This window comes from Scomber scombrus, chromosome 18 (genome assembly GCF_963691925.1).
Source record: "Scomber scombrus chromosome 18, fScoSco1.1, whole genome shotgun sequence".
Lineage (NCBI taxonomy): Eukaryota > Metazoa > Chordata > Actinopteri > Scombriformes > Scombridae > Scomber > Scomber scombrus.
Genome location: NC_084987.1, coordinates 2,317,884 through 2,338,800, shown reverse-complemented (window position 1 = coordinate 2,338,800; position 20,917 = coordinate 2,317,884). Strand labels below are relative to the sequence as shown.

The 20,917-nt window shown below is 40.7% G+C and overlaps 1 protein-coding gene across 1 annotated transcript; it reads right to left on the bottom strand.

Moving 5' to 3' along the window:
* Window positions 1–526: 526 nt before the first annotated feature.
* On the bottom strand, window positions 527–15,079 carry ubald2 (UBA-like domain containing 2). The gene is made up of 3 exons (XM_062438201.1): window positions 14,857–15,079; window positions 8,019–8,075; window positions 527–2,540 (listed from the first exon to the last, which is right to left on the bottom strand). Exons 1-3 carry the CDS (start codon window positions 14,974–14,976, stop codon window positions 2,184–2,186), a joined length of 534 nt encoding a protein of 177 aa, XP_062294185.1. The 5' UTR covers window positions 14,977–15,079; the 3' UTR covers window positions 527–2,183.
* Between the last annotated feature and the right edge of the window lie 5,838 nt (window positions 15,080–20,917).

Genomic DNA, 20,917 nt, shown 5'->3' with positions numbered 1-20,917 from the left:
CAGCAAAATATCACACACACACATATACACACTCACTAACACACACACACACACTCACTAACACACACACACACACATTCATATACACACACAAACACACACTAACACACTCACTAACACACACACTCACTAACACACACACTCACTAACACACACACTCACTAACACACACACACATTCATATACACACACAAACACTCACACATATACACTAACACACACATACACTGTAATACACACACTCACTAACACACACTCACTAACACACACACACAAACTCTCACTAACACACACACCCTCTCACACACTAACACACACACCCTCTCACACACACACACACACACACACACACAGAGGATATAATTTATAAAAAAAAATGTAAATGAACAATAAAAAGTGAAAAATGTGAAACTGAGCCGACGGATATTAAAACCTTCTGATGATGATGATGATGAAAATTATGAAAATGATGAAGATGATCTGCGGCTGATTTGGGATCGGGGGGGGATCACCCCCCCCCCCCGATCCGGTCTGAGTTACATTCAGAGCTCCTCTCTCTCTCCCGCTCACACAGTTTAACATGTATGTATGTGTGTGTGTGTGTGTGTGTCGTCGTCATGGTAACCGAACATCAGCCTGAACAAACCAGCCGCACCAGCGATCGATCAATAAAACTAAATAAACTACAATTAAAAGGAAAAACTTTTCAACTCAACTTTTTTTTTTCTTTATAGGGAAAGACTCTCGTTCTGCTTCCTTACCGAGTCATCAGCCGCTCACATCCCATAATATCCATCAACTGCTACATTATCAGTTTTAGAAAATTTAAAGTTGTTTATTTTAAATGACTCAAAATTATTTGAAGGTTTTAAAGTTGAAACAGAAACTATGAGGAAGCATTTCAGCACCTCAGCTTCTCGTCTCTCATTGGCCGACACGCTGATGCACCTTTAACTGTATTAATCTCACTAATTAACCCTTTACATGCTGTTCATAATCTGACTCATTATTCATCTCTACACTCATTCATTCATTAATAAATGTTTAATTGATCCTTCTGATTGATTAAAGGACATTTACAATCACTACTTTATGATCCAGGAGAACAAACTTAACTTAAAACGCTGATTTTTATTTTTATTTTTTTTTGAATACAAACTGGTCAAATTTGTACTTTTGCATATATAAAAATGTTAATCAGCTGCTTTTTATTATTATTATTATTATTATTATTATTATTCTGTCCTGTGAGTCACATGAGGAGTTTCTACATCTCTGGGTCAGATTGGACCGTGAACAGCATGTAAAGGGTTAAACGTGCAAAAACAACAACAACAACAACAAAGCGTTGGAGTCTTGATCGGTTGCCTGGCAACAAGGACGTCGCTAAACAAAGTCCCCGTAACACCACGACAGTCTGTGTGCAGATCTGGAGGCTGATTTAACGCTCAGTATGAAACCTAACGAGCAGTTCCACCCCCCCCCCCCCAAAAAAAAAACGTTTCCTTTAACGACATCGAGTCAACATGATGTCATCGTTTTCCCGCCAAAAGTCAGGTGAGGAAAAAAACAAACAAAAACAAACAAAGCTGCGCCGGCTCTCCGTCATCAAATAATTATTTTCATTATCAACTTATTGCAAAACTCAACGATCACTTTACAGTTCATCCATTATGTCACCTGAACGCCCCCCTCCTCCTCTTCCTCCTCTTCATCCCTCCTCTTCCCCACACACACTCTCTCTCACACACACACACACACACACACAGAACATACGTGTGGAAGCATTATCTGAACCTGTGAGGTCTGAGTTCTTTGTGTCTGCTGGTTATTGCCGACTTATCTGCAGGAGAAGAAGAAAAAATAAAAGACTTCAACAGATCACATGGCTCCTATCCTAAAGTAAGTGCTCTGTCGGGTCCTGGGCTTGCATTGATGATGAAGAAAAAGTCCCCCCCTCCCCTCCCACCCCCCTCCCTCAGAGTCTGTGGGCTTCATCACTCTTCCTCCTCAGTGATGAAGACAGAGAGGAGAAAGAGTCGCCTGTGAAGCCAAACTTGCTCGTCTTTAGAAAAACAAGAGAAGAAGAAAAACAGCAGTCCCCCCAGTTCCCCCCGCCGCCCCCCCCCCCCTCACACACACACACACACACACACAGATCCATTTGGCTACGCTTGGCCGTCTCATCTCTGGCCGTGCAGCGCCGACACGACGGGGGTCTGCTGGGCGGCGCTGGGCTGGGAGCCGGGGGGCCACGTGGGCGCCTGCTGCAGGTGGTGGTGGTGGTGGTGGAAGTGATGGTGCATGTGGTGGCCGGTGGGAGACGACGGGGGGAGCCACGCCGGCTGGTGGCTGGGCGGCGAGGAAGCCCAGAAGGAGCCGAAGGAGGAAGAGGAGGAGGAAGAGGAAGGGGCCGGCGGGGAGCACGCCATCGACATCGGGGAGGGGCCGCCGGAGTCGGACGCACGCAGCTTGGAGAACATGGTGATGGCGTCGGGGAAGTTGGGCGGCGTGGCGGGGGTGTTCCTGGGAGTACACATCTGTGGGAGGAAGAGGAGGAGGAAGAAGAGGAGGTTAATGAAAGATTATTATAAAGACAGATTATTATTGATTCATTTCCTCCCGCCAGCCTGCGTCCTCATACGGGGGTCACAGCCGGGCGATATGGACAAAATCAAATATCACGAAATTTTAGACCAAATATCTCGATACCGATATCACAACGATAATGTAGAGATGACTGTCGATGCTTTCACTGAACATTTACACGATGAAATGTTTGATAAATAATCATCAGTAATGTGGATAAAATCAGATAATAGAAGTTTAAAAGCAGGAAAAGACATTTATTCCTTATCATCACATTACAGGTTTTAAATAAATATCAGGTTATGGATATAAAATGGGTTTATTGCTCCTCTCTAATGGGGAACACTACCTGTTGGGTTATTTGATGCTTCATAACGTTTGTAGTTTGACTGATTTGATCAACGAGCTACGACGCTGCTGATTGGACGATGGGATTTTAAAGAGGAAGTTTAAATGTAGTAAACATGTTGGTTTTATTGTTTGTCAAAAGAAAGGAAAGCAGGAAGTGACGAGTGTTTGATGGTTTATATTAATCAATCAGGATGTCGATCAGTTCATTGATTGTTTCAGCTTCAGTTTGACTCACAGGAAGTGTTTATGGGCTTTACAGGAAGCTTCAGAAAGGTGACGAGTTGTTTTTCGATTTAAAAACACATGTGAGGGGCAGAGAGTTCATGTCTAGGGCAGAGCTCGACCTGAGGAGGGGGGGGGGGGGGGGGGGGGGGGGGGGGGGCTCTGAGCGACACGCTGCTAAATGCCAAAAGTCTTCAGCGAGAACATCAATTAAAGTGTAATTCTAAAAGTGCTGCCGGCGGACACACACACACACACACACACACACACACACACACACACACACACACACACACACACACACACACACACACACACACACACACACACACACACACACACACACACACATAGGATCAGGTAGCAGCCAGAAATAGAGGAGGGGGCCTCTCAGCTGTGCAGCAGGAGGCCAAAAGGGAGGGCCGGTTTATTCAGAGCTCACTTCTGGTTCACACACACACACATATATACACACACACACACACACACACACCAGGTCATCGTCACTTTTGGGGACATTACCTGGAGGCTGATCCTAACCTGAACCACTGACCCAAAAATCTGACTTTTCTCATTTGGAGACACGACTTTAGTCTCCAATTAACTGGACGTAAGTCTGGAATTTGTCCCCATAAGTAGCCTATGACTAACTACACACACACACACACACACACACACACACAGACAGGAATCACATGTGTTTGTTACATGAAGCTTCAAAACAACTGCTGGACCTTTAACCGTGAGACACGTCCAAACTCGCAGCCCTACTTTGAGTCATAAACCAGAACACACACACACACACACACACACACACACACACACACACACACACACACACACACACACACACACACACACACACACACACACACACACACACACACACACACACACACACACACACACACACACACACACGTCCCTTTTGGGGACATACACAGACTTACATTCTCTCATGGAGACTTAACCTGAACCACTGACCCAAAAATCTGCCTTTACTCTGAAATTAACTGGTCCTGAGTCTGGAATGTGTTCCCATCAGTAGCCTATCACAGACCACACACACACACACACACACACACACACACACACACACACACACACACACACACACACACACACACACACACACACACACACACACACACACACACACACACACACACATATTTATAACATACACACACATTATGGGAATGTTGGGTCTCTTTCAATTAAACTTGAAGAGTTGGGTTTAGACCTGCTCTATGTGCCTTGAGATGACTTTGTTGTGATTTGGAGCTTTATAAATAAAGATTGATTGATATAATACACACACACAGATAAATACACATATATAATACACACACACAAATAAATACACATATATAATACACACACACACAGACACACAGATAAATGCACACCCATATTTACATACATATACACACACACACGTATCTGCTGTGTGATGAAAACAGCATCATGTCAGCTGCTCAGTGTTTCCATCACAACTGTTTCCTGTTACTACGCTGGCTGCTTGTTGTACGTACACACACACACACACACACACACACACACACACACACACACACACACACACACACACACACACACACACACACACACACACACACACACACACACACACACACACACACACACACACACACACACACACACACACACACACACAGTTGAGGAAACGTACCCAAACAACGGACAAACAGATTCTTTGTCATTTACACAGAGTCACATGTTCTCATCCTGCGCTGTGATTGGCTGACAGAAACACTCCCACCGTCTAAAAAGGTCAATGCCCAGAAACACTAAACAGTAAAGTATGAAAATAATAATAATGAAGTACAGAGTGTGTGTGTGTGTGTGTGTGTGTGTGTGTGTGTGTGTGTGTGTGTGTGTGTGTGTGTGTGTGTGTGTACAGAAATACACAACACACACTCACAGAGGCTCAGTGATCCTTTAAAGGGCCACTTCACTGTCTTTTTAATCTATGTTAACTTAGTTTTTCATTCATAATTTAAGCCCCTCGCTCCAGAGTGACGTAGACCAATGAAATTCGGTATGCGTGTGTATCACATGATGACGCACAATAAAGTCTCTGGGACCCTAACCCTAACTCCAACAGGAAGTCGGCTATTGATTCGAATTTTCAATCTTGGCACCATTTCCACCACATTTCGTACATTAACGAGCTCCTCCGAGAGATTTAATCCGACCAACTTCAAAGTCACTCAGTGTCATTTTAAACCTCAATGATGAAAAGTAGTCGAGATCTTTTGCTTCCGTTATATGTGATAGAATTGATGAATTTTGGGGGTTTTTTTTGTTGTTGTTTGCCATAAAACAGCGAAGAGGAGCGACAGGCAGCTTTATTTTCATTTGTTCTTGTCGTCATGTAAAAGTTAAATTCTCATAAATAAAATGTGTTTAAAAGGCAGCAGAGAGTCTCCATATGTTTAAAAGCAAACTTAAAACCTAACCTTTTTTATTTGGCTTTCAATTGAATTTTTATTTATTTATTAATCTTTTTTTTCTATTTTCTGTTCATTCCCTCCTTTTATGTCTGTTTTACTCACTTTACTGTGTGATGTGACTTTATTTTATTCTTTCCTATTAATCTTTTATTAGCTATTTTTATTTGATGTATTTTTACATGTTAATCCTCTCTGATGTTTCATCACTGCAGATTCTTCAGAGTTATGAAACGTTTCCTGTTTTTAATGATTTTTCTTTGTTTGTTTTGAATATATAAAGTTTGATTGATTTAAAAAGAAAGAAACAAAACAAAACAATCTATTTGTTAGTAGCAGAGTTTTTTTGTTATTAAATGTTCTCAACACAGCAGCATGACGGCCTCCAACTGCAGGAAGAAGAGGAGGAGGAGGAGGAGGAGGAGGAGGTGGAAATAGCCACCTGGCAGCTGATGCCGCCGCCCCTCCTCCTCCTCCTCCTCCTCCTCCTCCTCCTCCTCCTCCTCCTCCTCCTCCTCCTCCTCCTCCTCCTCCTTTTCCTCGAGTGTCTGGTTGCTCCGTCTCTCTCTACTCCTCCACACACACTGTGATGTCACGACGCTGCACCCAAAATAATAACAAACCTCTCACACACACATTTCCTCCAACGACTCGCTCCTCCCCGAACAGCCAACAGGCACGTACACCATCACTACCACAGCAGGAGGAGGAGGAGGAGGAAGAGGAAGATGTGGAGGAGGAGGAAGAGGAGCAGGAGGAGGAAGAAGAGGAGGAGCAGGAGGAAGAGGAGGAGGAGCAGGAGGAAGAGGAGGAGGAGCAGCAAGAGGAGGAGGAGGAGAATGAAGAAGAGGAGCAGGAGGAGGAGGAGGAGCAGGAAGAGAAGAAGGAGGAGGAGGAGCAGCAGGAGGAGAAGGAGGAGCAGGAGGAGGAAGAGGAACACACTGCTGCAGATGTTGGCAGCTGTTCCTGTATGTTCAGCGGTGCAGGAAGAGCCAACCAGCATGGTGAAGAAACAGGGTTACATAAGTAAGTGTGTGTGTGTGTGTGTGTGTGTGTGTGTGTGTGTGTGTGTGTGTGTGTGTGTGTGTGTGTGTGTGTGTGTGTGTGTGTGTCTCTTCTTTATGAGCTGTAATTATAGTTACAGATTAAACATTTAACACACACACACACACACACACACAGTTAATGTGATGGTGATGAAATAAAGTCTGATCTGAGTTTGTTACAAATAAAACAGAATAAATCTAAAAAAACGACGTTATGTTTACGTTATGTTTACGTTACGTTTTACGTCATCTAGTGTCCGAAGCGATGAACACCAACGATGTTTTAGATTCAAACACAAAAACCACGTGGTTAGTGTTTTGGGGGGAAAAGATCACGATTGCGGTTTGAGTTACGTAAACCTGCGTCGTCATGACAACAGTAAACACCACACCTGACTCAAAACAGGAAGCAAACAGTGACAACTCCACTGTTGTGCAATCTAAGCAAATATTCACATTTGAGAAGCTAAGAACTGTTTGTGCTTTTAGTTCATCTGTGTTTTTATTTAGTTTCTTTTTTTTAAATCTATTTAACTTTTATCTTTTCTTATTTGTTTTAATGTTGTTGTTTGGTTTGTTTCACCTGTGCTGTTCGCTCCTGTTTTATTGCTTTAGATTTAAAACACTTTGAGCATTAAGTTATTAATTATTAACTCACATCAAACTGTCAGACGAGGCGACGCTCATCAAACTCTTCTCCTGCATCGACTTATTTTTAAACTTATTTTTACTAAATGTCTAATTTTATCTATTTGCTGTTTTATTGTATTTTTTATTTTTCTCTTTAAAGCATTTTGAGTTCCATCACTTGTATGAAAGCTGCTCCATAAAAGAAGTTATTAATTTAAATGTTTTATTATTTAACTGCAGTTTTGAGAGAGTTTGTGACGCTGCCATGTCGGAAATCACATGCACGCTATTCACATGCACGCTCCTCACATGCACGCTCCGCACATGCACGCCAACGTTATCATGGTTAACGAACATTAAGACTAAATCTAAAACTACCAGTGAAAAAATTATTTAGTTAACTGAAATAAAAATAAAAACTATAATAACCCTGACACACTCTCTCTCTCACATGCTCATTACTCCTCTATATCTTTACACAGCCAAGAGTTTAATGTCATGTATTATTACACCTTTAATATAACTTAAAATGAAGTGATTCTGTTGTTGTTTCTCTGCATGGTCTCATGCAACAGGAGCATCATTGTCTCTCTGCTGCCGGCTGACTTCAGCAGGTCAGCGGGTGCGTTCATCCAGCGGAGCTAAAGCAGCGCTAACCCTCCTTTAGCCACACCAGTCTGTCTATAAGGGAAGAAGATGCACTTACCATCTGGTGGTGGTGACTGGGGATGTTGGCCTCCTGGAAGAAGGAGCTTAAGGCCGTCTGCAGAGACACAGAGAGGAGGAAGAAGAGGATGAGTGTTAGAGGCACTTTTATGTTTAAATTAAAAAGTATTAAAACATGTCGGAGAGAAGAAGGGAAAGGACTAGAGAGGAAGAGCCCCTCCTCCTCCTCCTCCTCTAGCATCAGTTCACAGTTAGAGGTTAAAACTAGGGTTGGGCGATGTCCAGGATTTGGACGATCGACGATGTTCAAAGCAAAACATCGTGATGGCCGATGGCATCGGCGGCGCGCGATCGATCTAATATGCGGCAACACAGAGCTTTGCTCTCGCACGCGCTGCATTTATAGTCACACAAACACACACGCACTGTCACTCTAGTGCGCGCTCTTGCTCGTTCACTCCAGATTCCGGGAGAATACGTCTAATTTGTGGGCGTCATGGAGACGCTATCAATATGCGGGGGTCTGATCTGAAACCAGTCGTGAAGAACACAGAGGTTTTTACTGCTCAGACAAACGCTAACCAACTAAATAACTAACCAACTAAATAACTAACCAACTGACTAACCAACCAACTACCGAACTGACTACCGAACTGACTAACCAACTGACTAACCAACCAACTACCGAACTGACTAACCAACTGACTACCGAACTGACTAACCAACTGACTACCGAACTGACTAACCAACTGACTAACCAACCGACTAACCAACCGACTAACCAACCAACTACCGAACTGACTAACCAACTGACTACCGAACTGACTAACCAACTGACTACCGAACTGACTAACCAACTGACTAACCAACCAACTACCGAACTGACTAACCAACTGACTACCGAACTGACTAACCAACTGACTACCGAACTGACTAACCAACTGACTAACCAACCAACTACCGAACTACCGAACTGACTAACCAACTGACTACCGAACTGACTAACCAACTGACTAACCAACCAACTACCGAACTACCGAACTGACTAACCAACCGACTAACCAACCGACTAACCAACCGACTAACCAACTGACTAACCAACTGACTAACCAACCGACTAACCAACCGACTAACCAACTGACTACCGAACTACCAAACTGACTAACCAACTGACTACCGAACTGACTAACCAACTGACTACCAAACTGACTAACCAACTAACTAACCAACTGACTAACCAACTGACTAACCAACTGACTAACAAACTGACTAACCAACTAATTAACCAACTGACTAACCAACTAACTAACCAACTGACTACCGAACTGACTAACCAACTAACTAATAGGGGGGCCCCCGATTCTCCAAATCCCCGATTCAATTTTATTTCGATTTTAAGGTCACAATTCGATTCGATTCTCAATCCCTTTTTTTTGGGGTCCTTTTTAGCACAGATTCCATTTTGCGACAACCAGTTGGAGTTTGGTTGATGTGTCTCCTCTATCAGCGGTTGCCATGGTGTGTTTTTACCAGCTGCAGGTTAGGGTAAGAGGAGGTAATGACTCGCTGCATTTTTAACATGTCTTTGTTTTTTTTCTCCTCTTGACTCGCCTGCGGGACGTGACTTTGGGGGCTACATCCTCGATTCCTCCGTTGATTGCGAAGGTCGAGATCGTGACACCACTACTTACTAACTAACCAGCTGACTCCCGAACTAACTACCGAACTGACATAGTGAAATGTCCAAAACCCAAACATGTTAAGTATAATATTACACAGACAGACAGGTAGATAGATAGATAAGTCGATCAACATAAAGATAATCAACAACTTTGATAGTTTTTTTAATGATTACAATTGTTTTTTTATTTGTTTCTGAAGCAAAAAAAAAGGTTTGATTCCAGTTTCTGTTTCTTTCTGTTTCCAAGAAATGTAAAAAATGTAAATATTTGTAGTGTTTTTTCCTGATAATTGGAGTCAGTTTCTCAACAGTTCCAGTCAGAGCTTCCCTTCAGGCTCAGGCTCACTGACAGGAAGCAGGGAGTGTTTTCATGTGTTCATAACAACAACACATAAAGAGGAACCACTGTAGGAGAAGAGATGCCAGCTCATTTCCTTGTTTGCTCAGCGAGGCGGAGACACGCTGCTGTTTACATTCTTACAGAGTCTGTTTTCTCTCCAGCGGGAGACGTCAGCACCGAGCTGAGGCTCAGTCATCTGCTCGTTAGGTGTGTGAAACTATTACATATGTCCTACATGAGGTCTTTCTCTGACGAAATTCAGTTTAGAAAGAGAAAAAACAAACAGAACATGAGAATATTTAACATGTTTCACTAAGTTGCTCCATACATGATGAAGCTTTTTAATCAGAGCTGCAACTAATCATCACTCTCTCAAATAATAACTTGTAGTTTGGTTTTTAAAATGGTGAAAAGACGTCTTTAAATGTCTCATTTTATCCACAACTCAAATTATATTCAGTTTACTGTCATAGAAGACTGAAAGAAACAGAAAATATTCATATTTAAGAAGCTTTTTTTATTCATATTCTTCACATCTCCAGCTCTATATTAATATTCTGAGTCTCTACTAGAATATCTTTTATAGTATAAATGAGTTTTTAGCATTTAGTTTTGCTTAAATCTCATTTTTAATGTTTCTATGACTTCTACATTTACATAAAAGACTAAAAAAAACTAACAAATATTCACATTTAAGAAGCTGGAATCAGAGAATTTGCATTTATCTGCAGCTCTATATTAATAATCTGTCTCTACTGGAATATCTTTGCATGATTTCCAGTTAAAACCCTTTGAGCTGCGTTTCCTGTATGAAAGCTGTGACATCATACCTGCCTGAACTGGTATTAGAATAGAAATAGTTTGATTATGTCTTATGTTTGTTTAGTTGATATAAAGTTATTCTCTTCATCCTCATCTTGATATCACGTTAGTTGTTTTATGTGTTGTTATGAACAGGAACAGGAAGTGACAGGAACAGGAAGTGACAGCCGGTGTGTGAACTTGTTTAACAGCTCAGCGTAGCTTCCATTTCCTCTTTTACTGAGAGGCCTCTCTCTAGCCAACACTTCAATGAATGCAGTGGTTTCCTCCCTTCCTCCCTCCCCCCCCCCCCTCCCCCTCCCTCCGTCCGTCTCCCCTCCCCCCATCATCTCTCCTCCCCCGTCTCTCCTGCTCTGGTTGTTTGACAACAGCAGCTTCAGGCGCAGGAATGTCTGCCGTACAACGTGACACACATATCAAAGCATGAATGTGCTGTTTGCTGCCTTTTATGAAGAGTCTCAACCTCTCTGAGTCTGTCCTCTCTCTCTCTTCTCTCTGTCTCTCTGTCTCTTATTTCTGTCTTCTCTGTCTTCTCTTCTCTCTGTCTTCTCTCTCTCTCTCTCTCTCTTCTCTCTCTGTCTCTCTCTCTGTCTTCTCTCTCTGTCTCTCTCTCTCTCTCTTCTCTCTCTCTTCTCTCTGTCTCTCTGTCTCTTATTTCTGTCTTCTCTCTTTCCTCTCTCTCTCTGTCTTCTCTCTCTCTCTCTCTCTCTCTCTCTTCTCTTCTCTCTGTCTTCTCTCTCTGTCTTCTCTCTCTGTCTCTCTCTCTCTCTCTTCTCTCTCTCTTCTCTCTGTCTCTCTGTCTCTTATTTCTGTCTTCTCTCTTTCCTCTCTCTCTCTGTCTTCTCTCTCTGTCTTCTCTCTCTCTCTCTCTCTCTTCTCTCTCTCTCTCTTCTCTCTGTCTTCTCTCTCTTCTCTCTCTTCTCTTCTCTCTCTTCTCTCTCTCTCTTCTCTGTCTTCTCTCTTCTCTGTCCTCTCTCTCTTTCTGTCTTCTCTCTCTTCTCTCTCTCTCTTCTCTGTCTTCTCTCTTCTCTGTCCTCTCTCTCTCTTTCTGTCTTCTCTCTCTCTTCTCTGTCTTCTCTCTCTCTCTCTCTCTTCTCTCTCTGTCTTTTCTCTCTTCTCTCTTCTCTCTCTCTCTCCTCTTTGTGTGTAAGTGTATTAGTGTGTTGAACGTAACGGCTGTGAAACAATCAGATAATAACGTAGTATTGATCTGATTCAGCTCCTTTCTCACTGTCAGCGCTCTCTCTCTTCATTCACTCTCTAGCTCGCTCGCCCACAGCTGCTAATAACAGCGTCCTGTAGCTTCTCACTGACCCTGCCCTCCATTCAGCGGACATAGAGTCTAGTCTTCTATCCCTTATATCTCCACATTACATATCATCCATATCGTTGCTTTTTGCACGTTCATATTTAGATATAGATATGATAACGATATATCCTTTAACCCTGACTAGAAACAGAGAATATGTCATCTAAAAGTTGTGATTAAACTTCCATCTATGTCTTTAATTGTTTCACTTCTTCTCTTCGACATCAAAAAGCCTAAAATAAATAAAACCTCCAGACTTCCTGTCTCACTGCAGCTCTGTCAATCTGTGTCTGCTGCTTATCTGATGACAGAGGGAACCTCCCAACGCCTCCTGAGCTACGGCCCGTGAGCTGCGGCCCAGGTGCTGCGGCCCCTGAGCTACGGCCCGTGAGCTGCGGCCTCTGAGCTGCGGCCCAGGTGCTGCGGCCCCTGAGCTGCGGCCTCTGAGCTGCGGCCCAGGTGCTGCGGCCCCTGAGCTGCGGCCCCTGAGCTGCGGCCTCTGAGCTGCGGCCCAGGTGCTGCGGCCCAGGTGCTGCAGCCCCTGAGCTACGGCCCAAGTGCTGCAGCCCCTGAGCTGCGGCCCAGGTGCTGCGGCCCCTGAGCTGCAGACCGGGACCATCTGGAAGCACCGGCTGCACTTCGGGCTCCTTCAGGTGTCCGTCAGCTGTTTGACGCCCACGATGAACGTTACTAACGAGCAGCCGCAGAGCTTAACGAGATTCTGTGATTAGTCTTAAACTCACCAGGAGGCCGTTTCACATCCAGACTGCTGACAGTAACAATTATATTCTTTATTTAATGATTTAACGACTCAGGTTTAGTCTAGAAAATGTCAGAATTTTGAATTAAAGCTGCAAAAGTCAGTTAATCAATTAGTTTATATTTTGATAATCAACTAATCATTTTAGGAAGAAAAAAAATAATCCAAATTCTCTGATCTCAGCTTCTTCAATGTGAATATTTTCTGGTTTCTTTAGTAAACTGAATATTTTTGAGACATTTGAGGACATCAGCTTATCAGTAATTGACATTTTTCACCACTTTCTTATATTTTATAAACCAGGACACTAATTAATTACTTAATGATGAAAATAATTGTTGTTTGCAGTCTTAATTGAGGTGTTAAAAAGAAGAGAAAAGCAAATACTTCAGTTAGAGAAGCAGAAAGCCAATTTAACTTCAGCTTTAAATTACTGTTAAAGGACGAATTCAGTTTTTCCAGCAGTCAGGTTTCCCTCTCTGTAATCATTCCTCCTGTTCATACTGACTATTAAAACATCTCCAGTCTTTATAAAGTATCTGATCAGCTTCTATTGAGCTTCATCAGTGTGAGTTAGTCATATCAAGTGATATCTGACACATTTACAGTCTTTTTAGCATCAGATTCCCTCTTAGTGTTTCCCTGTTGAGCTGTGGTGTAACCATAGTAACAAAAAGACTTTGCTACTAAAAACACTGTAACGTTCAAACATAGAAGATGAAGATTTGACTCATTTGGACGACTGAAGCTTCATATTAGCTTCAGATCAACTTTTAAATCCATGTTTCCACAGAAGGAGGACTGTGGGTTTAGTCCTCCATCACTTCCATTGTAAACATTATGAAGGGATCTTCTAATGGTCAGTATGAACAGGAGGAATCACTACAGAGAGATAAACTGCTTTAATGTTCATTTAAGACACATTTGACAAACTGTGAACTCATCCTTTAATGGAGTAAATATTTCAGCTTTAAATAAGTGTTAGCTGAGGTAGACCTATATGAGAACAGCTGGAGGGATAATGCATCCTAATCAGTCTATATATAACTGAACCAGGATCAATCTCAGACCACTTAGCTGTAAGCACAGTGAGTCCTACCTCTTCATCTGCTCCTGTAAAATGACCAAAAGCAAAAGTAGTAATCCTGAGCCTGAGCAGCAGCTGACAACCACAACGTTTCCTGTCCGAGTTTCTAGAAAGATTTCCTCCTCTGACTGGTTATTGCACAACAGTTAGTCATCATAACACACCTCTTTATTACAAAGCTTCACATCAACTTTTAAATACTTGTTATTTACACAGAAGGAGGACTGTGGGTTTAGTCCTCCATCACTTCCATTGTAAACATTATGAAGGGATCTAATGGTCAGTATGATCCATGTCCATCATGTGCAATAATCTGCACTACTGTAATAACCATACAGTGTTTTTACCTGCACTTTAACTTTACATTGTTATTTTATTTCAATACATATTTATTTATATTTATACTGATACTGTAGCTGCTAAACGACATTTCATTGTATCTCGCTGAGCAATAACAATAAAGCTTCTTATCTGAGAATAAATGCTTTAATGTTCATTTTTGGGCTTCTGCCTGTTATAAGTCATGCTTTAAAAACATTATGAACTTGTCCTTTAATGTTTTTTATTTTATTTATAAAAGCTGGATGATGTTGCCGGCAGCTAGGCTAACAACAGTTAGCTTTAGCAGTGACACGGATGAATCCTGAGGAGGATGTAAACAGTGAGCACCACGTCCTCAGTGAAGCTAACCCTCCTGCTAATGCTATCTGCTGCAGCCTCATGGTCGCACCTGCAGCAGCTTCACCCCCCCCACCACCACCCCCTAAAAAACTACTCCACCTGAAAGTTATTTTAAAAGCAGCTCACATGGGCAGTGTGAGGATTAAATAACACCATAACAACCAGACATTTTCCCCTCCTCCTGGCGTCCACACTCACCTCAAACTGCCAGTGGGCCGCCTGCAGGAGCTGCTTAGCCTGGTCGGCGGCGCAGCCAGCTGTTAACACGAACTGGTTGATCATCACTTGGTGTCGCAGCTCCTCCATATTCACCGACATGGCTGCTGCTATTTTAAAAAAACAGTCAAAAAAATATAATATATAAAATAAGAGTAATCTAGACAGCTCTTCAGCCTTCACCCCCCTGCTGCTCCACCCTGTCTCTCTCTCTCTCTCCCTCTCTCTCTCGCCACCAGCAACAACAATGTTTTCATGTCATCACCACCAATAACAAAGACGAGCACGCCGCTGATTGGTCGAGGTAGTACTTAGAGCAGCGCTGATTGGCCGACGGGAAGAAGCGTTCGAACTCACTGGTGCGCTCGTTTTTAGTGTTGAGGGGCAGTGCCAGTGAGCGGGGTTAAGTCGCGTTTAACTGTTAACCGGTGATAACTCCGCCCCTCGTTGGTTGTCGTGGGATATTCACGCCGCGCCCCTTTGTTTCTTGTCCGTTACGCTGACGTAATAGCTCTGATTGGGTATTTGGCGAAGGTTCAGCTGATTGGCTGCTTCTCTGGCAGGTATTTGGACCACGTGGTCACATTAGTAAATAAAGGACTTATTTATTTTATACTGAGATTAATGTAAAAACTAATAATGATTAAAAATAACAATAATAATAATAATCATAATAATGATCATAATAATAATAAGAAAAATAAATATAATAAGAAAACAAATAGTAAACAAATACTACTACTATTACTACTACTACTACTATAACATATATGTTATATACATGTTCATCTATTTCCAGATGATAAAAACACACCTAAGATTAAAGCACATCTTGAAATAATACAACATTATAAATATACATAATTATTACAACAAACATAAGTGCTGTTGTGTTTGTGCTCTTCTCATTCAGCCTGCAGAAAATAAACATAAATGTGTGCATTGTTTTGCTTCTTATTCCTTTTATGATGATGCAGGGTTGAGAATCATTGATCTGAATGATGCGTTGTGCTTTAGGAGTGTGACTGTCTGCTGAATGCATCTCTCAGCCTGCAGGCTCTGTCTCTCTCTCTCTCTCTCTCTCTCTCTCTCTCTCTCTCTCTCTCTCTCACTCTCTCTCTCTCTCTCTCTCTCTCTCTCCTCTCTCTCTCTCTCTCTCTCTCTCTCTCTCTCTCTCTCTCTCTCTCTCTCTCTCTCTCCTCTCTCTCTCTCTCTGTCTCTCTGCTGCCTGGTTGAATAATTTAGGTGTCAGTGTGTAGTAGAAGGAACTCTATCTATTATGCATAGTTGCAGGGTGTTACTGTGAAGAGACAATAACTTCACAGCTCCTGAAGAAACACTGAGCTGCTTTAAAGTGGTTCAATCATGTGATATATAGTCAGTATCTGCTCTTTAATGACACATTTGTTCTCAGTATGTGTAGATTACACTTACATTTATTTTGTAATAAATGACATAATGCTGTTAAATGGAACAGTTACTGCTCAACACTGATGCTAATACAAGAAAGAGAAAATGCTCATTTAATGTGAATCTTGGTTTATCTCTGACTGCAAACATGATGTAGTTTAGATTACAATTAGTTGTTTGGTTTAGTTTAAATTTAAATGGGTTAAAATGTGAAAATAAACGTATGAATAACTTCAAATTTCTGCTTTTAATATATTTTGACAAGACTCATTAATGTTAATAACTAAAGTTTAATTCATCCTTCTGTTTGATTTAAAGACATTAACAATCACTATTTTACAGTCCAGGAGAACATTTCATAGAATATGAAAAATACAACATGTTTTAATGCTGATTTTGGTTGTTTTTTAAATATAAACACAGACTTATACATTTGCATATATATAAAATGTATATCAGTCTGCACACACATACACACATACACATACACACACATACACACACAGAGAGAGAGAGAGAGAGAGACAGAGAAAATAAATGTATATATGGTGTTTTTACAGCTCTTAAATATAAAAAAATGGGTCAAATGTATTTATATAATAGAGTTAAATAAGGGTGGGGTGGGGGGGGGGGCACTGACCTGTTCAATCACCTGCTCTGACCTGCTGACTGTAAACATCCTCGAGGTCGTTCCTCCACCAAAACAAGCAGCTGACTTAAAGCTCGGCAGTGAATCATTAACATCAATCTGACTCCTCACTCTGGACTTTGTGACAGTCTGCAGGCATGTTACGGATGTTTTCGCTCCCCTGTGATCTGATCCTCATTCCCTCCTTCTGAGTCTTTAACTCACAGTGACAAACAGTCAACAGGTGCATCAGTGTCCATGAGGTTTAAATTTAAAGGGTTAAATGTGAAAATAAACGTAATGAATAACTTGCACACATTCTTCTTTTGTGGACCCAGCATCAAATTTCTGCTTTTAATCCATTTAGAGAGAATATATTAGAGGATTATGGCAAAAATGTCTAAGTGGTGTAACATAACAACTTTGTACCAAATAATTCAACTTGCTTAAAAACAGTAAATTCATTCATTCATTTGACATGTTCAGGAGCATTCAGTCTTACTTTTGGTAAAAAATGGTGCAAATGTCATTTCAAATGATATAAAACCAACAAAAATACTAAATGTCCTTTGTAACAAACCTGATGCTGCTTTTAAATCTAGTTTAAACATATTTTTAATTTGCTCAATCTTGATAATTATCATTTGTCACTGACCTATAAACAGCTTTTGGTCGTCATCTTATGCCCCGACATTAGAAACACAAGCAGGATATAAAGTTTTCAGAGCTCTAGTGAAACTTAAACATCGACAAACACGGTGAAAAAGGTGTTTGAATAGAAGTAGATATCGACCCTAACAGAAAGGTCAGAGGTCAAATCACACATCAGGACAAACAACAACAGGTTCAAAATGAAAATAGAGGGATGGATCTGAACTTTAAACATAAACAATAAAAGTGATGATTTATCAGTCAATCATCAGTCAGACTTTATTGGTGCAGCTTAGTTTCATTCAAACAGCTTCAGCTGATCATAAAACACAGGAGGTAGAGCGGTCTTCCTCCAATTGGAAGATTGTCGGTTCGATTCCCGGCTCCTCCAGTCTACATGTCCATGTGTCCTTGGGCAAGACACTTAACCCCCTAATTGCTCCCGTTGCTATGCCAACGGTGTATGAATGTGTTTAACTGGTTAGCTTCCTCCTGATGTGCAAGTTGGCACCCTGCGTGGTAGCTCCTGCCATCAGTGTATGAATGTGTGTGAATGGGTGAATGAGTTGTAGTGTAAAGCGCTTTGAGTGGTCGAAAAGACTAGAAAGGTGCTATATAAGTACAGTCCATTTACCATTTACCATGAGTCACATGATCTCACCTGAGATAGACTCCGCCCCCTCAGGTGATGTCAGGTGATAGAAATCTTCTTCCTGTTGTTTCAATTTAACCTCCGATTTATATTTATATTTATGTTTTTATTTTTATTTTTATTTTTATTTTTATTTTTATTTTTATTTTTATTTTTATTTTTATTAAATTTTTAATTTTAATTTTAATTTTAATTTTAATTTTAATTTTAATTTTAATTTTAATTTTAATTTTAATTTTAATTTTAATTTTTATTATATTTATATTTATATTTATAGCTGGTTGCTTTCATTTTATATATATATATTTTTATTGGCAGGTTATTAGTTATTGGAGGTTTACACAAAATCAATGTTTATAGTTATGAATCACAGCACCAACAGCTGACTGAGGGACGATAACACACAGATTAAAAAAATAAACTAACAAACAAACAAATAAATAAACAAATAAATAAATAAATAAAACCTTTATTTAAACTTGTAGAATCATTGAGGTTGCTCTAAGTTGCAATGATGCTGAGTTAAAATCACATGAAAAAAAATAGATAAAATATAATCAAATGGAAACACACAACACAAAGTAAAGTAAAAAAATGTAAAAGTTTAAACAGAAGTGATCTCTTGTATGATAAAGCCTCATCTTTAATATATATATAAATACACAATGAAAACTATGTGTAGCTCAGTTATTAACAGTGAATCAGACGTTTGGTCATTAAAGGGTTTATGGCGCCATCATCTGGCCAACAGGAAGCATTACACCAACCATGAGGCTGTTTATTCATATACTTACATTAATTGCTTAAACTTTTATTCTCCAGTTTCATCAGTTTTAGTCTTATTTTTTTTCTTCTTTAATTTTTCCTCTTCTTAAATCTTTTCTCTCTTGACTTCACCTTGTGTTTCTTTGTGTTTCTTTGTGTTTCTTTGTGTTTCTTTGTGTTTCTTTGTGTTTCTTTGTGTTTTAAAGCATTTTTACTCCTAATGTACGACACTTTAAATTAAACTGCACTTTGGATTTTTACCTTGAATAAAACCCCATGATTTATACCAACCTGAAAATGTGCAAAGAGCTGCATGTTGTTATCTAAATAATGACATAAATGGTTTATCGTTGGTCTGCCAGTATATTTAACAATCATTTAAGACTTAAACACAACTACAGATGTGTTCAACAATCACATCTGCAGCAGTCAAACATTTCATTTCATCACCAAACTACCAGAATTAGATTATTGATCCTTTATCAGACCAATAACTACATGTGATAACGCTCGTCCCCATGCTTCTCTGTGAGGTTATAAACCATGTGGAGGTGTTGTGGAGACAGTAGATCTGCTCCTCTCCTTTTGGGGGAAACCAGGAGGCAGCCTGATAGTGTTGCTATGGCAACCGGTCCTGTATCTCTGAGCGGAGCAGAGGAGACTGTAGTCAGAGGTTGGTGATGGTGATATAAACTTTCCCAAACCAGCTTCTGTTTGGGTCTGGGTGGGTTCTTGTGTTTTTGTGTGTTTTTGTGTGTTTTTGGTGTGTTTTTGTGTGTTTTTGTGTGTTTTTGGTGTGTTTTTGTGTGTTTTTGGTGTGTTTTTGGTGTGTTTTTGGTGTGTTTTGGTGTGTTTTTGGTGTGTTTTTGGTGTGTTTTTGGTGTTTTTGGTGTGTTTTTGGTGTGTTTTTGGTGTGTTTTTGGTGTGTTTTTGGTGTGTTTTTGTGTGTTTTTGGTGTGTTTTTGGTGTTTTTGGTGTGTTTTTGGTGTGTTTTTGGTGTGTTTTTTGTGTTATTGTGTGTTCTTCATTCAAGTTTTAGCAGAGTCAAGGTGCCGGCGCTCGCTGACCTCACCACTCTTTGGGGTTACTGTGCTCCGCTGCTCCCGCTCTGACCTCTGACCTTTGACCTCTGCTGGAGGTGATGGGATGAGGACCGTCTGAAGGATTCAGAGTGAAGCAAAGACAGAGACGTGTTGCTGCTCTCTGAAGGCGCTTTTGTGTTTCTTTGCCTTTTATCAGCAACAAGAACTTCAGACTGAACTTCTTCATCTTGAACCTTCTTTTGTTTTCTTTTTTTAATCTAAATCAACTCGTTTATCATTAGATGATTAATAGTGAAGCATCAGTGTTAGAGCAGCATGTTACTGTTGTAGCTGCTGGAGGTGGAGCTAGTTTACACTACTTTATATACAGTTAGCTAGTTTAGTCCAGTGGTTCCCAACCTAGGGGTGGGGCCCCTCCAAAGGGTCAGCAGATAAATGTGAGGGGTGGTGAGATGATTAATGGGAGAGGAAAGAAGAACAAACTAAGTTCTGATACACAAATGTGTTTTCAGTTTTTGGACTTTTTCTCTAATCTTTGATTTTTGCTGAAATATTGGATCATTTGAACATTTATTGAAATGAAAGCATGTGAGAAGTTTAGAGGGAAAAATCACTATTTGGTGGAGCTGTTAACAACTCATAGACATCTGAAATGTGAGCCGACTACACACTTTAACAATGTGTTGTATTTATAAAGCTTGTTATATTATCCATTGTGTCAAATCTGCATCTGAAAAGTAACTAAAGCTGTCAAATAAATGTAGTGGAGTAGAAAGTACAATATTTCCCTCTGAGATGTAGAAAGTAGCATCACATGGAAATACTACAGTAAAGTACAAGTACCTCAAACTGTACTACAGTAAAGTACAAGTACCTCAAACTGTACTGCAGTAA

What these genes read in the sequence shown, in the direction of transcription:
- ubald2 (XM_062438201.1), bottom strand. Translation starts at nt 14,976, where the DNA reads ATGTCGGTGAATATGGAGGAGCTGCGACACCAAGTGATGATCAACCAG. An exon ending in CGGCCCACTGGCAGTTTGAG is followed by an intron (nt 8,076 to 14,856) that starts GTGAGTGTGGAC and finishes GTGTCTCTGCAG; the next exon opens with ACGGCCTTAAGCTCCTTCTT. An exon ending in CCAGTCACCACCACCAGATG is followed by an intron (nt 2,541 to 8,018) that starts GTAAGTGCATCT and finishes TTCCTCCCACAG; the next exon opens with ATGTGTACTCCCAGGAACAC.